Source organism: Pseudonaja textilis, chromosome 5 (assembly GCF_049901715.1).
Source record: "Pseudonaja textilis isolate UNSWEBS1 chromosome 5, rPseTex1.2, whole genome shotgun sequence".
Lineage (NCBI taxonomy): Eukaryota > Metazoa > Chordata > Lepidosauria > Squamata > Elapidae > Pseudonaja > Pseudonaja textilis.
In genome coordinates this window covers 41,432,289-41,446,383 of record NC_141994.1, presented here as the reverse complement: position 1 = coordinate 41,446,383, position 14,095 = coordinate 41,432,289, and the positions used below count along the sequence as shown (strand labels likewise).

Below are 14,095 nucleotides of genomic sequence, written 5' to 3'. Positions count from 1 at the left end.
AATGCAAAACTACAGCATAGGCTAGCTTTGGCAATTAAGTGGGTCATTCAGAGCAAATTGGAGGGAAATTTACATTATGACTAGATTGTAATACTTTTCAATGTTCATACTACTGCATCAATGAGGCTCAAATTAAAATTCTCCAGAGCATAACAAAACCCACCAAAATTGCCTTTAACTTTTTGTCCTACTGATCTAAATATGAAGGTATCTGAACTACAGTTCTCTCACATTCTCTCAAAAAAATTTCTCCATGGTTTGGAGAAACCATTCTTATCTGTTGTGAAATATCCTGTGCAAGTTTCTCAATGGCAAGAAAGGCTAATACCATACTTTCTCATATAGGAACATTCATGTGGAAAATAAACACTCGTGCCTTCTTCTGAAAACAGGTTTGCAAAAATGACTTTAGATATAGCTGAATTTACATAGAAATCTATTTTAATTCTCTTCATAGGAAACTTTTAAGAATCAAGTTAGCACTCTTGAATAATTGATTTCTTGCCATAGAATAGATCCACAGAAAGCCAAATCAGGAAGTGTAATACAGAGAAGGTCTTTGTCCAAGTTACAATAATAATTACATTGAGTCTTATTCTTAAAGAGTTTAAAATACTTGCTTCAGATATCTTATGGTGGTTAATTGTGATTTTCATTTACAACAAAACTTGCCTTCCTCTGCATGTTTCATATTAATGGCTATTATTTGCAAGGCAAGCCTACTCAGCAGATACTTTTCCATGTATTTTCTGCATCACACGAGGTAGCAAAAGATATAATAGTTCAGTCTTGAGAACACAATGGAGGCAGATAACATTACAAATTTAGAGGGCACAAACTCTGTTTTTATCACTTTAAAAGATGCACAAGATTTTCTGTAAATAAAACTATGTGACAGGAACAGAACAGAAATAGAAGAAAAATGATTAAGAAATTAAAAGGACTGAGGAAAATCTCAATGAGAATAATGAACTTAAAAGACAATTACAATGCATCAGATTTCATTTCCATGCTGAATTTGTATTCTATGACACAGATTTAATCTTTTAAAAGAAGCCCCAGTGTCTGTACAATCAGTTCAGGTAGTTCTTAGCCTGTGCTTTTAACATTTAGGTTATCATAAATTCCAAATGTAAAACCTTTAATTTTTTTTATATGCTTGCCAAGAAAGAGTTCCACCTATCCTCTTATCCTTTAAGTAATACCATTAGCGACAATAGATATTTTAATCTCAAAGACCTGCTTGGTTTCTCTTGCAAAGAAAAAATATGCCAGGACAGGGGTCTCCAAACTTAGCAACTTTTAAGACTTGTGGACTTCAAATCCCAGAAATCTGGGAGTTGAAGTCCACAAGTCTTAAAAGTTGCTAGGTTTGGAGACCTGTGCTAGGGTGTGAAGGAAAGGCTCCAGCTTTATTACATAAAAAGTCAAAAATAGCATGCTTATTTTTTATACTTTGTTTTTCAAAAGTCTTAAACATAGTGCTAATTGTTCAGCTGTTTTCAGTTCTATTGTCTTTGAGCTAAATATATATATATGTTTTCTTAAGTTTTCGCAGGAACTTAGGAATTATACTTGATTTCTCATCAGTTCTCTGCGAGGTTTGTGAAACTATTTACACTACTATAAAGCCGTATCCCAGCAGCCTGCAGATTACAACTTGTTTGCAACTTTTTATATGTATACTTTTTCTAACACAAATAATAAGAGCTCAATATTTAAAATATTATTTTAGTATCTATAAAAACATGGAAAGTTATTAAAACTGAAATATTCCTTCTAGCTTCTGAAGAATCCAGCATTGTGTATTTTTAATCGCAATAGCCAAGATTATAGGTTGGCAAAGCTATAATATATTTAACAGCTTCAACCTTTCCAAGTTAAATAGTACTGCAACTAAGAAACCTCTTAGTTTATACAATACCTTAATGAGCTCTACCGTTACGACATAGTAGCTCCACCAAATATTTTAACGATTTTAACCTTTGGATGTTCCATTAATCCTGGTTTGAATAGAACAAAAAGCACTACGGTTCAAACTTTTTGTACGTTAAGAACAGAATGATTCTGTGTGATTTTGATTGGCTTCAACTGTACTGCATAGGAGATGAACTCCTTGTATCAAGCTTTTATAAGTAAAAATTTCTAGTAAGTTAAAAATATAGAAGCTCACACTGTAGTTAGAAGAAATAGCCTGTTATAAGACAGGCTTCTATAAACACTAGCTAGTGTTTATCATACAGGAATGGCAGAGAATAAACGTACTAGCCTATTTCAGTAGTAGCCTCCAGAATTCACCAAGTGAGTAGATCCCACACTTGGAATTTGAGAGGGTTGTAACAACACTGTACTTTTTAATAAGCAATACAGTGCCAAAAAAATAAAATGGCCTTTGAGTTGATTCCACATGACTTCATGGATACACCACTGCAATTTTCTAAAAATACCATAAAAGTATTTACATTGGTTTTTTTTTAAATTCTAAGTCTACAATACAGCCTTGGGTTTACCATATGTTGCCCCTTCAGTGCTGCTTAATTAATTTTACAACCAGGTCAAGCAGCTTCAAAATTCCCTCAAATTCTATGCCAGCCCATCATGATTCACCATTTACTTCTCTTAAATCCCTTGTAAGGTTAAAAAAATGCAGCATTTCACTGCAAGAAAAATGGCTAGTCCTAGCCCACTCTATTATAAAGCATATCAGAAAGAAAACCCAGTAATTTGATTCAAAGCAAAATAATGAAGCAAAATAAAAACGTACACAATGCAGCTAAAATTAAAGCATACTTTGTATTTGCTTGCTGTGCTTACACTGGAAACTTTTTCTATCAAAAGGTGGATTAATGGGAGAGATTTTCCAGTGTGTTACTGCCTTGGATTGTGACACTTTTAAAAACTATTTGAATTTGTGATTTATTTATTTATTTTACAAAATGCATTCCAGGCAGTTTAAAAGGCAACAGCAAAGACAGCTTAGGTGCAGAAATCATTTGTGATCATTCAAAGCATTCAAGTAAGAATATGATAATATATATACCTGAAAAGCATTTTTTCAGAAATATTTCAAACAATATGTATAACTCATTCCAAACTAAAAATAACACTTTGTAGCATATTTCTCACAAAAGAAAAATATAGAAGTAATCTGAAACATTCTAGAAGCCCCAGTAGCTGTTTTTTTCCTTAGTTACATTAGAGAACTTGCCTTTGATTAAATTCTTTTCTTCTGAACATGGAAAGTTATCACATTAAGTTGACTGTTAAAACAGACTGCAAATTTATTCTGGCATAACATGTTCCAACAGAGTACATAAATGAGGTAATGGCTTTGAAATTTCAATAGTCATCTCCTCTGCTGACAACTTCTTTGCACATTGGACGCAATAATATGGTGTGCTCAAACTGTGCTGTGTATGAGCCTTTAATATCACATAGGGGAGGATATGGGTCCACTATACCCAAGTCACATAGGTTCTTCAGTGCCATTAGATATTTACTTTCTCCCAGACGATCTAACCATCTACGGCAAAAGGCAAGAGTACCAAAATTTTCATTGATAACATTCAGCAAGTGTTTTGCTCTTGGAAGCCTGAAAGAAAGAGAATAATAAATGTATACATTTAAAGCAGGTATTAATGAAAATTGAAATAATTATACAGAATCATATCAGACATTCAATATTTGATTCCTCATCAGTTACTCTGTGCAGCCTATCAGTATGTGGTTTTCAATAACGGGAGAACAATTTATGAAAAAAAATGAAAGAAATGAGAGCAAAAGTAAGAGTGAATGTAAATAATGAAATGTCCCCATAGAATAGAAATAGATGCAATGAAAAAAGATATGAAAGATGCTTGGAATAATTAAAACAATTGTTTTAAAGAATCATATGGAACTACACAAACAGGAAGTATGAACAAGGATGCTTGGGGGAAAGATAGTTTGCAGATAAGAAAATTTATATAAGGAGTCCTGCAAAAAAATTAACATGAGAGATTACATAGGTGTGGGTTGCTTTTAGAGTGACTGGGCAAATTCTTTGTGTGTGAAAACTTGCTTAACAACTGGAAAGAATGCCAATACTGTTCACTTATACAAAGGGAAGGGTAGTAAGAGTGAATGCAAAAACTACAGCAAGATTAGCCGGTTAAAACTGCCTGGGAAAGTGTTTTCCAGGATTGTGATCAAGGAATATGGTAACGAGCACATTTAGGAAGTGCAATGCAGCTTTATTTGGTTTATTGGCTTTATTTCCATGCAGAAAAACAACTATTAATCATGGTGAATTTTCATTCTTTAGTGAGGAGACACATTCCTTAGGATTTGGGATAGTCTTTTCAATAACCATCCCATCCTTAATATGCAACTAACTGAAATCCTTATTGCCCACAACATGAATTGTCCTTATTACTTCATATGTGTTAGTACCATTGTTTTATTATTACTGTGATGACATGTCAATATGATTCCTTTATGAGATGAATATTAACTATCCAGAATCTGTCAGGTTAAGCATAATAAAAATGCTAGAAAATAAACAACTGAAGCCATTCATGACATTAAAATAACTTGAAGGCACAAAATTAGGACACTAATTTAATTGGACTGCAGATATTACACTGGTACACCAATTTCTAATTTGTCCAAATCTAATTTTCCCTCCATCAATAGATCCAAGTCCCAAAATGGTAATGTTCCAGATGAACTCACAATTTTCAGAGCAAGGCCCAAACCATGCCAAAGAAGCTAGGTGTAACTTTGAAATATGACCTCCAAATTCATCTTCAAAGATGAATTTGGCAGAAATGTCTGCTTTTAATATGCCAATTCCAGTAAAGCAGTTTTTGGTGATAATTTGCCTACTTTTTATTATTTTATTATTGTTGTTATGCTGTTTATTATCTGCTCCCATCTGCTCAGAGAAACACAACTTATATTTTTGGATGTTTCACAAGAGGAACTACAACTATGTTTCATATAAGCACTATGTTCTTACCACCCTTTTCAAGTTTTGAATCTTTTCCCCCCATAACGTAAGAATACTTAAAATTACATCTTCATATAATGCAGTAAAATCAGCACTAACCTTATAGGCACATGTCCAACATCAAAGTTCTTCATATAATGAGAACATTCCATATCATCATGAACAACCCCCTTTCCTGTGCTACCGAAGGTTTCTATAGCGTATACTTCTCCTTCCTATTAAAAAGAAACATATATGAATTTAGTATATGTATATACTATGTCCAAAATTATGAATCTGAACTGGGCTACCCGCTCCAAAATTAATCTGGTCATAATGCTGTTTACACATGTCATACGCCAATTTTTTTTTATTAAGAAGAAACGTAATCATTTCATTCCTCGTGTCAGGAAGATTGGCTGAATTAACCAGTAAGTCTTTGTTCAGAGTAAAGTTATTTACTTCCTGCAAATTAGCAGTTCTGAAAGGGAATGTATATTTTTCTTATAACAAAGTTCCTAATGGAGCATCCATTTAGCAGTAAAAGGTCCTTTCTTGTGAAGACCATAAGGTACCTTTTTATTCAATGTTTACATGAAGTTGTCAGTGAAGGCTATCCACCTGCAAAATGGCAAGTATCAATGCACTGTACTAAAACTGTATTGTATATTTATTAGATTTTTAATCTATCTCACAACATCTTAATTTTGATGAGCAACCACATTTAATCATATGAACAGTTAATTTGGAATTATTTTTAAAGAGCAATTATTGTACAGATAACAAAAGATCAGTGGTACAAGAACGTAATTGTTTTGACATCCCACTGACCAGAATTTTTTTTCAACCCAGTCCATCCATATTTGGTTTCCTTAATTTGCTTTTCTACATTATGGGTGTTGTGACTGATTGCACTACTTGGCACCCAGTTTGCATTCCAATAGCGTTTTGTAGTTGCATCCATGACATTTTTACAAAATCCCAAAATGCTCCTGCTGGTCAAAACATTTATTGGAAGTTAAAAATATTGAAATCAGTGGTACCTCCAAGTAAGCATGAGTATGATCAGACTGTTTATCTATACTTACTTCCATTCTTGTTGCTTCCCCTCCTTTCACAATGGGAACAGTTTTGCCTGCGTGTATCCTGTATGGCCCAATAGAGTGTCCATTCAAATTCCGAATAGGTTTCACTACATAAAATGAAAAATATTAAGATAAATAGATGCATGTAAGTAAGAGGGCAGTGTAAAACATCACAGGAAATGTGAGATTTAATGGACTTTGTGCATTTTCATAAGATTTGAGTTTTACAAATGCAACTTGAATCTTAAGTTAGTTTTGGCTGATTTGCATATATTTAATAACTAGAAAAATTATATCTTCTGAAATAAGCAATTTAAAAAACTCAATATTCAGAGTTTAGAAAAATATATTGATGTTTTAAAAATCAGCTTCAAAATATTTTATTGTAGGTATTATATAAGCAAACTCTTCAGTTTTTATCAAGATAACCATACATATTAGTTGGAACATAAATCACCTTGATAGGTTTTACCATCAATTTCAACTTCATAAGATTCCATGACTTCCTGGATAGCTTCACCAACATCACAGAGGCGAACATCTATTCCAGCACACTATTTATATACAAGAGAAAATGAAAATTATTTTTATCTTCACTTTTACAGTATAGATAAGGACAGAATTGTACTATTTCGGAGTATACCTTTATTCCAGTATTAGTTGCATCTTTTACAGCTTGTAAGAGCCTGTCATATTTTGGATTGAATGTGACAGTAAAAGCACAGTCAATGATACGACCTGAAATTAGATAAAAGGAGATAAAATAACTTGCTTCCAACTAAATTATATGATTATGTTTTAAGAAAGAGGAACTCACCATTAATATGTGTTCCAAAATCTATCTTGCAGATATCATCATACTGCAAAACAGTTGGATCTCCAGCATTGGGGGTATAGTGGGCTGCACAATTATTCAGAGAACACCCTGTGGGAAATGCAAGCCCAGCATTTAAGCCATTTTCTCGTATCAACTTCCGTGAACAATCTTCTAGTTTTTCACTAGAAAAAGTAAACAAAAAGGTTTGTTTCCATAGGTTTACTTAGCTGTATAGAAGCCATGTTTCAGCTGTTTCTAGTTATCTATTATATCCAGGCATACCATTGACATTACACAGTACTGTGTAAGACTAACGTTTTGTTTCAGAAGTATAAATTCTGTGGAAATTTTGATTTGATATGCAAACCTAGAGATATTTCACAGTATTTTAAACAGTTTTGCATAATACTAGGAGACTACTGATAACCTTATATATCCATATTTAATTATTCAAAATAAATGAAGAACAATTTTTATTGCTTTATAGAATTGTTATGCTAAGCTTCCACATTCATCAAGGCTTGTACAGTGAAAATAATTAAAAGTTAAACCTACAAAAATGTGATCTACTATGCTATCTTTTTTTAAGTTAAAATGTTAGACTTTCATTATTTTTTTAAAAAAGTTACTATATTTTATTATTACCAAATTTCGATCATGGTCATTCCAGGCTTGATCCAGCTCATAACGTATTTCCTCACTTGTCTATGTGCTTCAGCAGCCTCTCTGAAATCATTCCAGATCTCTTCACTTGCTTGATCTAGCGCTCTCTTTTCATCACTTGTAGTCCTCCAAGCAGCCGTTCTCCTTTAATATTGAAAAGAAAAGTCAGATATTTGTCATCATAACGTGAAATCCAAACCAAGTATTAGATGAATTTCAATTTGGGGGTGGGAGGGTGCAGAGGGTGGTAGTGGAGTCCACTAAAAAAATGTAACTTTTCAAAATATTAATTTTCATCTAACTCCAAGTTGACATTGATATTTTTTGCCATATGATTCTACAAAAATGCCAAATAATTCTTTAAACTGTCAAGTACTTACAGTTATCTCTTTAAACATCAAAATATTGCATTCAGCTACTAATCAACTACATAGATCTGCCAAATTATATGCTGAGATTTAAAAAAGGGGATTTGGGTACCAGTATATATTATCCATAATTATCAGCCTTACTCTGCAATGGTTATATTCCATTTTCTCAGGATGCTCAGGACACTATTAAAGATCTGGCTATTTTCCCAATCTTTGGGGTAGTGCAAAACCTAAGGCCCTATGGGTGGGTTTTCTTTGGTTATACACTGTTTCTGAGGCCAATTGTGATACATAAATACATGCATACACATATATACATACCTACTGCTGCCATTATTAGAAACTTGCTGATATACTATAAATCACACAAATGCATGCCAAACCTATTTCTTGCCCAGATATATTATAAAGTGCAAAATAAAATATTTGAAGTGTAGATGAGTCTTCAAAAGTAATATCCTTATCAATTAAATTATCAGTGTCTTGAACCCTAAATTGAAAAAGACATATCAAGACACATACCCATCTTGCGTTGCTGGATACTCGCATTCTTCGCCTTTTGGAAATATCCCACTGGGAAACAAGTCACATATTGGAATAGATGGTGGGTCTGTCTGCAGCTTTGCTGTTAGAGAAAGAGACTTAGTCTGTCTTAGAATAAAAAAACCATTGTCAACAGATATTTCTTTTTAAAATAATCCTTACTTATTGTCCGAGTTTTAGTCAAAAACCGAGTACATGTTAAATGAACAATTCTCAGAATGCTCAAAATTCTCCCCAAAGTTTTTCTTGGCCAGATAAATTGCTTGTCTTATGGATACCATGTGAGTTTCTTTAAAACAATATTAACATAAATATTCACATGACTCTAGGATAGAATCTACACTACTCATAAAGCATTAAGGCTATCTTTTGTTAAAAATAAAATAGTTGTGTATTACCTGTGTATTTGGGTATGCACACAGACACTACAGTTCCTTAGCTTTTAAAAGTCCCTTTAGTCTTACATTTGTATTTCATTGAGAAAAAATGGCTTATCTTTTTAAGGATCACTGTTGGAGAACTCTCCTTCACAAAATACTTGCATGCTGTATAATGCTATATAGGTAGAATCCACTTAATAATAGTAATTTGGAGCAGTAACTCCATCACTTAAGTGAATGTCTACAGAGGTTTCAGTCATCCAGGTCATGGTTGTCTCAAAGGTTTTCAAAATGCAACTATTTTGCTTGAAGACATTTTGCTTCTCCAGTTCTAGCTGAATGGTGGAGAATGGAAAGATTTCTACTAGGAATATAAATCCTTCCATTCTCTGCCATTCAGTCAAAACTGGAGGAATTTCTTGGATGAGAAGCAAAATGTCTTCAAGCAAAACAAAGAAAATCCAGTTGCCTTTTGAAAAAGTACCTTTGGGACATCACTAAGTGAAGTCAAAAAACATGACATCATATGACCAAACTGACTTATGACGGTAGTTGCTGCAGTTCTAGTTGCAGTTTTTAGGCGAATCCCACACAGCTGAAGAACTCAATGGTCGCATGATCAGCATTTGTAACTTCCTGCTGGCTTCCTATTGACTTGCTTGCCAGAGTGAAGGTTACAAATGTGACCTGCAACCATAAATTGTGAACCGGTGGCCAAGACCCCGAATTGTAATCAAGTGTCCACAGGATACTGCAACAGCTACAACTATGAGAAACAATTAAAAATCCTCTTTCAGTACCCTCGTAACTTTAAAGTCACTGAATGAGGATTACCTGTAGTCATTTTCTGTCTGTACATATATTAATTTATTTTATAAACATTTTAAAGCATCGATTAAATCCTTTGTCTCAGATACTGAAAGTATTTACTGCGTCTGGGAAAAAAAAACAATTAAGTACCTGATAGTATGTTTAATCTCAGAATCCAAATGTGTGCAAGCATCCATAGAAGACCAAATCAAGATACTGTGTTGATATTACATTTTAATCAGAATGGAAGATCAGCGTTCTTTCACTGATCAACAAGGGCAAATCCAATACTTAAGAATGTTGCTCAAGTGTGCCAATGCTATATGGCAGCCAACTAGGCAATGAATCATTGCCTTTATTCAGAATAAAGTAGTATTTCACAAGCATTTCATGTTTAACCAACACCTACGTCCTTTCTTTTTCTTCTTTTTCTTCTTTTTCTTTCCTGCTGCACTGTCACCGTCTCCTTCACCATCTACACAAATCAGATAAAATATTAAATACTGAAAATGTCCTAAAAGAACAACATTTAGACATCCAGTTTTCTTCCAGAACATTAATTTGATGATAAAGTCATAGCAATGTTTTATCGCAAATACTGCTGATATTGTGCACTAGATCACATATAATCAGTTTATTTATACCCCAGCTTTTTTTGAACAAACTGGAAAAAAGACACAACGAGCTCCCACTTCCCATTTTTTCCCCACCAAAAAAATGATCTGTAAACTATGATTAATTTTGTTCATCTTTTTATTGCCTTCCTAGGTTTTTTTTTTAAAACATCTCTTTGAAAGGTGTGTAAATATGGTTTATCCTCATGTGTTTACTCATGGCTGATTTGGCTAAATGCCAAGCTTCCAGAAATTCCCTAGCATTTTTAGATTTGGCTTAGTCTAAGATTAGACAGAGAACATATCGTCGTCTCCAGCAACCAACACTGCAATAAGCAGAGCTCAACACCAGAAAAACAATCAAGCAGAAAACAATGTTCTAATCAAGGAATTACACAGGAGGAAACCACATTCCGAACAAAATTGAGGGCAAGATATTGCATATATAAACAGGCAGCAAATCCCAGTCATCCCAGCATTGATTATGTTATCTAGTTTACTTATTCATTACATTTCTATACTATCGATCTCTCCTAAATGACTCTGGGCAACTAGTTGAATAATGAAACGTATGCAAACAACCAAGTTCAGGCAGCACAAAGAACTCTACAAAATAACATTAACTATGTGTATGCAAGTTTACTGTGGATAGCACTGTATTTGAACTGATGAAACTGTTTAAACTTACATGTCATCCACCCTTTCAGGTAGCGTTTACATTTTATCTTTAAACTAGCATACTGTTTAATTGTTGTGCGTGATCAAAGTAATTGGTAGACTTATGGTCAAATAATATCTTTTAACTCTGGTGATCCTATCCTTAAGGAGGAATTAGAATCAGGATATGTCTGCCATTGGTTTACATATTTACAACTGAAAGATTTAAAGCAGATAAAAAGAGTTATGGCTCTGATTTTGTGAAAAATGACTTAGAGATCCTACTGTGTGGTAGTCATGAACATATTGCTAAAGTTTATAAACTGTTATTGACTTTGAATTTGAAGAATGAATATATACTGCACTGCATGATTCAGTGGACAAGGAATTTTGGATATAATGTCATGCTTGAACAATGGGACAATATGTGGATGAAAGGATTAAAATTTACATTAAATTATAACTTAAAAGAAAAATTTTATAAAATGTTTCAGTGGTATTTAACACCAGGTAAGTTTTCAAGAATGCATAAATGTATTTCAAAAGAATGTTGGAAATGTAAAAGTAAAGAAGGGACCTTTTATCACTTGTGGTAGACACGTGACAAAGCAAAGAAACATTGGAGGAGTTATATCTTAATACAGAAGATTCTCAAAGTAAATACAAAGATAAAACCAGAAACTTTTCTTTTGCATTTAATGGAAGAAGACTTGGGGAAAAAATCTGGAACTTTGATGCTATCTATGTTGATGGCAGCAAGATTATTTTATGCACAAAAATGGAAGGACACTTTGATTCCCACAATGGATGAATATCTGCAGACGTTGATGGAGTTAGCAGAGATGGCAAAACTGACTGCTTTGATTAAAGACAAAAATACAACTACTTTTGTTTCTACTTGGAAGCCGGTTCTAGACTTTGTGGTTGAGGTGGAAAAAAACAAAACTTTGATTTTGCCTTTTAACAATTACATAGCTTTATACTGTACTGTATTTATAGCTTATACTGTTATGTAAAAGTAAGTTTTGATGTTACTTTTTTATTCTACTGCACCAAAGGAAATTGAAAGTTGCCTGTTTTTCTTTTTTTAGCCTTTTCCCCACACTTTTCCCTATCCTAACTTCCCTACTATTTTCTTTTGTATTTATGTATCTTATAGTATTAACACATAAATAAAATTTTGGCTAAAAAAAATGTTGTGCACCATCCAGAGACATTGGTAGCATACAAGTTTAAATATTATTATGCTCCATGTAACAGGCTGAAAACAAATGTGATATGTGTATTCATCTGTTTCTTCCAATCATCTAGAATTTTATATATATTTCATAACCTTTTAATCAAAGAGTTAGCACAGCGTCATACGCATGCAGCATGGCTTGTTTGCTTTTGACAATCTATCAATCTACAAGATTTGTAAATCAGAGTTAGATGACACTTCAACCTATTTCTTTTTGGCATTTCTAACCTACTGCAATCCAAATACCTTTTGCAACATTATTTATTCAATAAACATAATTAAATATCCACTGCTAAAGATTATGTGAACCAAACCATATTTACTATAATCTATATAAGACTGTTTCAACATGAATTTCAGTTCTCCATTCTAGTAAACTCTTATTCTACAAATACTTCTAGCACAAAGTCACATGAATATTTACCTTCATCGTCATCATCTTTTTCCTTTTCTTCCAGTGTTTGTTTATCTAGTTGGTTTGCTACCTCATCTAATGTTGTCTCTAACTCTTTTTCAGCCTCTTGTTGTCCTATTTGTAAAATAAACAAGTAAGTTAACAGAATGTCAAACTCCCAGATATCAGTGATCTTATGTAATTCTTCACAATGAATAAAAAACTACACATTTTAGAAAGCATAGCTATACATTCTAATCTATTGTTCACTTAACCTAAACTCTTCTACTGAAAGAGTTTAAACCCATTTACACTTTCTATCTCCACAATCAGCTTATATTCTTATATCTTATTTTTCTAAACTATGACAATCACACAGTTTAGTGCCATTTTGCAATAATTTATTTTATCCCTACTGCTCAACCTATTTAGACATTCATCTAAAAGATCAGTCACCACTTGAAAATATTGTATTAAATAATGTATTAATTGTGAATTCTGTTAAGTACAATTTCTCCTCATCTATGTAAATACTGTGCTTAAATTTTTAATAAAATCTCTCCCTCAATCCAGTTCACAAGCCCTGTTTCTTTACAGAACAGTGGAAATATGCCCTTGTTAAGACAAGATTTCTTATGCAAGAAATCCTCCTGAACACAGCGCACTAAATTTAACTTTCATATATCACAGTATTCCCACCATTAATACCAAAATGACTTATGTTCCCCGCCATCACTTCCCGAAAACATTTTTTAAATTCTCCAGCAGCAGCGGTAGGGCACCAGGGAACAAGGCGATCGTCCGGTATCATTCAAACGCCTTTCCACGGGAACCAAAGGGTTGGTCCACTGTTGTTCCACTCGAATGCGAACTTAAATATGGCCAACACCTTCGTTCCCCTGTCACGCTTCCCCATATTCAGGCAACTATTCCGCCCTGCTTTCGGAAAAGTTGCTTCCTCGGCCACTCCAACCTTTCCTTTCCCTGTGGCGGCCGGGCCTCTCCACCCTAGCTTGCCTTGCCCGGCCCAGGTCCCTTCGTACCGACAGCTCCTCCTTTGCTTTTCTTTTTCTTCTTGCGTTTTTTCTTGGCGTTTTCATCGGCGGCAACCCCACCGGTGCTTTCTCTTTCCTCGGGCTCCAAAAGCAGCTCTCCGTTCAGGTGTTTTTCCTCCACGGGGATGGCTTCTTGCTCCACGCCCGCCATGTTGAGCGCTCATCGACGTTCCCAAGACTGCCACTAACAGCAGGCACAGAAGGGGCAAGATATCGGAAAGGGCTGCCGCTCGTGCTCCGGCTACTCTATGGTGCAGGAGTGAGGCACGCCGGGAAAGTGGAGAACTCGGCAAGGAGGCGGTTGTCGGCACGTGCGCCTGGAAGGTTCCGCGAGGTTTGAGTTGCGAAGTGCTCTGTGGCTCTTCGTGGGAATTTAATTGTTCTTTTATATAGAGTTAGTAGGTCTCCGTCTTTCCCACCAAACTATATTATGGTTCTGAGTTTTACAGATTTATCTTGCAGGAAAGAACACGACGAGTGATTAAAGCCGGATTCAG

At 34.2% G+C, this 14,095-nt stretch overlaps 1 protein-coding gene across 1 annotated transcript; it reads right to left on the bottom strand.

Moving 5' to 3' along the window:
* Positions 1 to 3,256: 3,256 nt before the first annotated feature.
* METAP2 (methionyl aminopeptidase 2) lies at positions 3,257 to 13,784 on the bottom strand. The gene is made up of 11 exons (XM_026698558.2): positions 13,587 to 13,784; positions 12,574 to 12,678; positions 10,048 to 10,113; positions 8,428 to 8,530; positions 7,517 to 7,678; positions 6,872 to 7,053; positions 6,698 to 6,792; positions 6,512 to 6,608; positions 6,058 to 6,161; positions 5,090 to 5,205; positions 3,257 to 3,592 (listed from the first exon to the last, which is right to left on the bottom strand). The coding sequence occupies exons 1-11, from the start codon at positions 13,747 to 13,749 to the stop codon at positions 3,340 to 3,342; spliced, it is 1,446 nt and encodes a 481-aa protein (XP_026554343.1). The 5' UTR covers positions 13,750 to 13,784; the 3' UTR covers positions 3,257 to 3,339.
* Between the last annotated feature and the right edge of the window lie 311 nt (positions 13,785 to 14,095).

Excerpts from the sequence above, each read along its gene's own strand:
- METAP2 (XM_026698558.2), bottom strand. The coding sequence starts at position 13,749 with ATGGCGGGCGTGGAGCAAGAAGCCATCCCCGTGGAGGAAAAACACCTG. Across the intron at positions 5,206-6,057 it reads GGGAAGCAACAAGAATGGAA|GAAGGAGAAGTATACGCTAT; the intron begins GTAAGTATAGAT and ends TCTTTTTAATAG. Across the intron at positions 3,593-5,089 it reads GTTGGACATGTGCCTATAAG|GCTTCCAAGAGCAAAACACT; the intron begins GTTAGTGCTGAT and ends TCTTTCTTTCAG.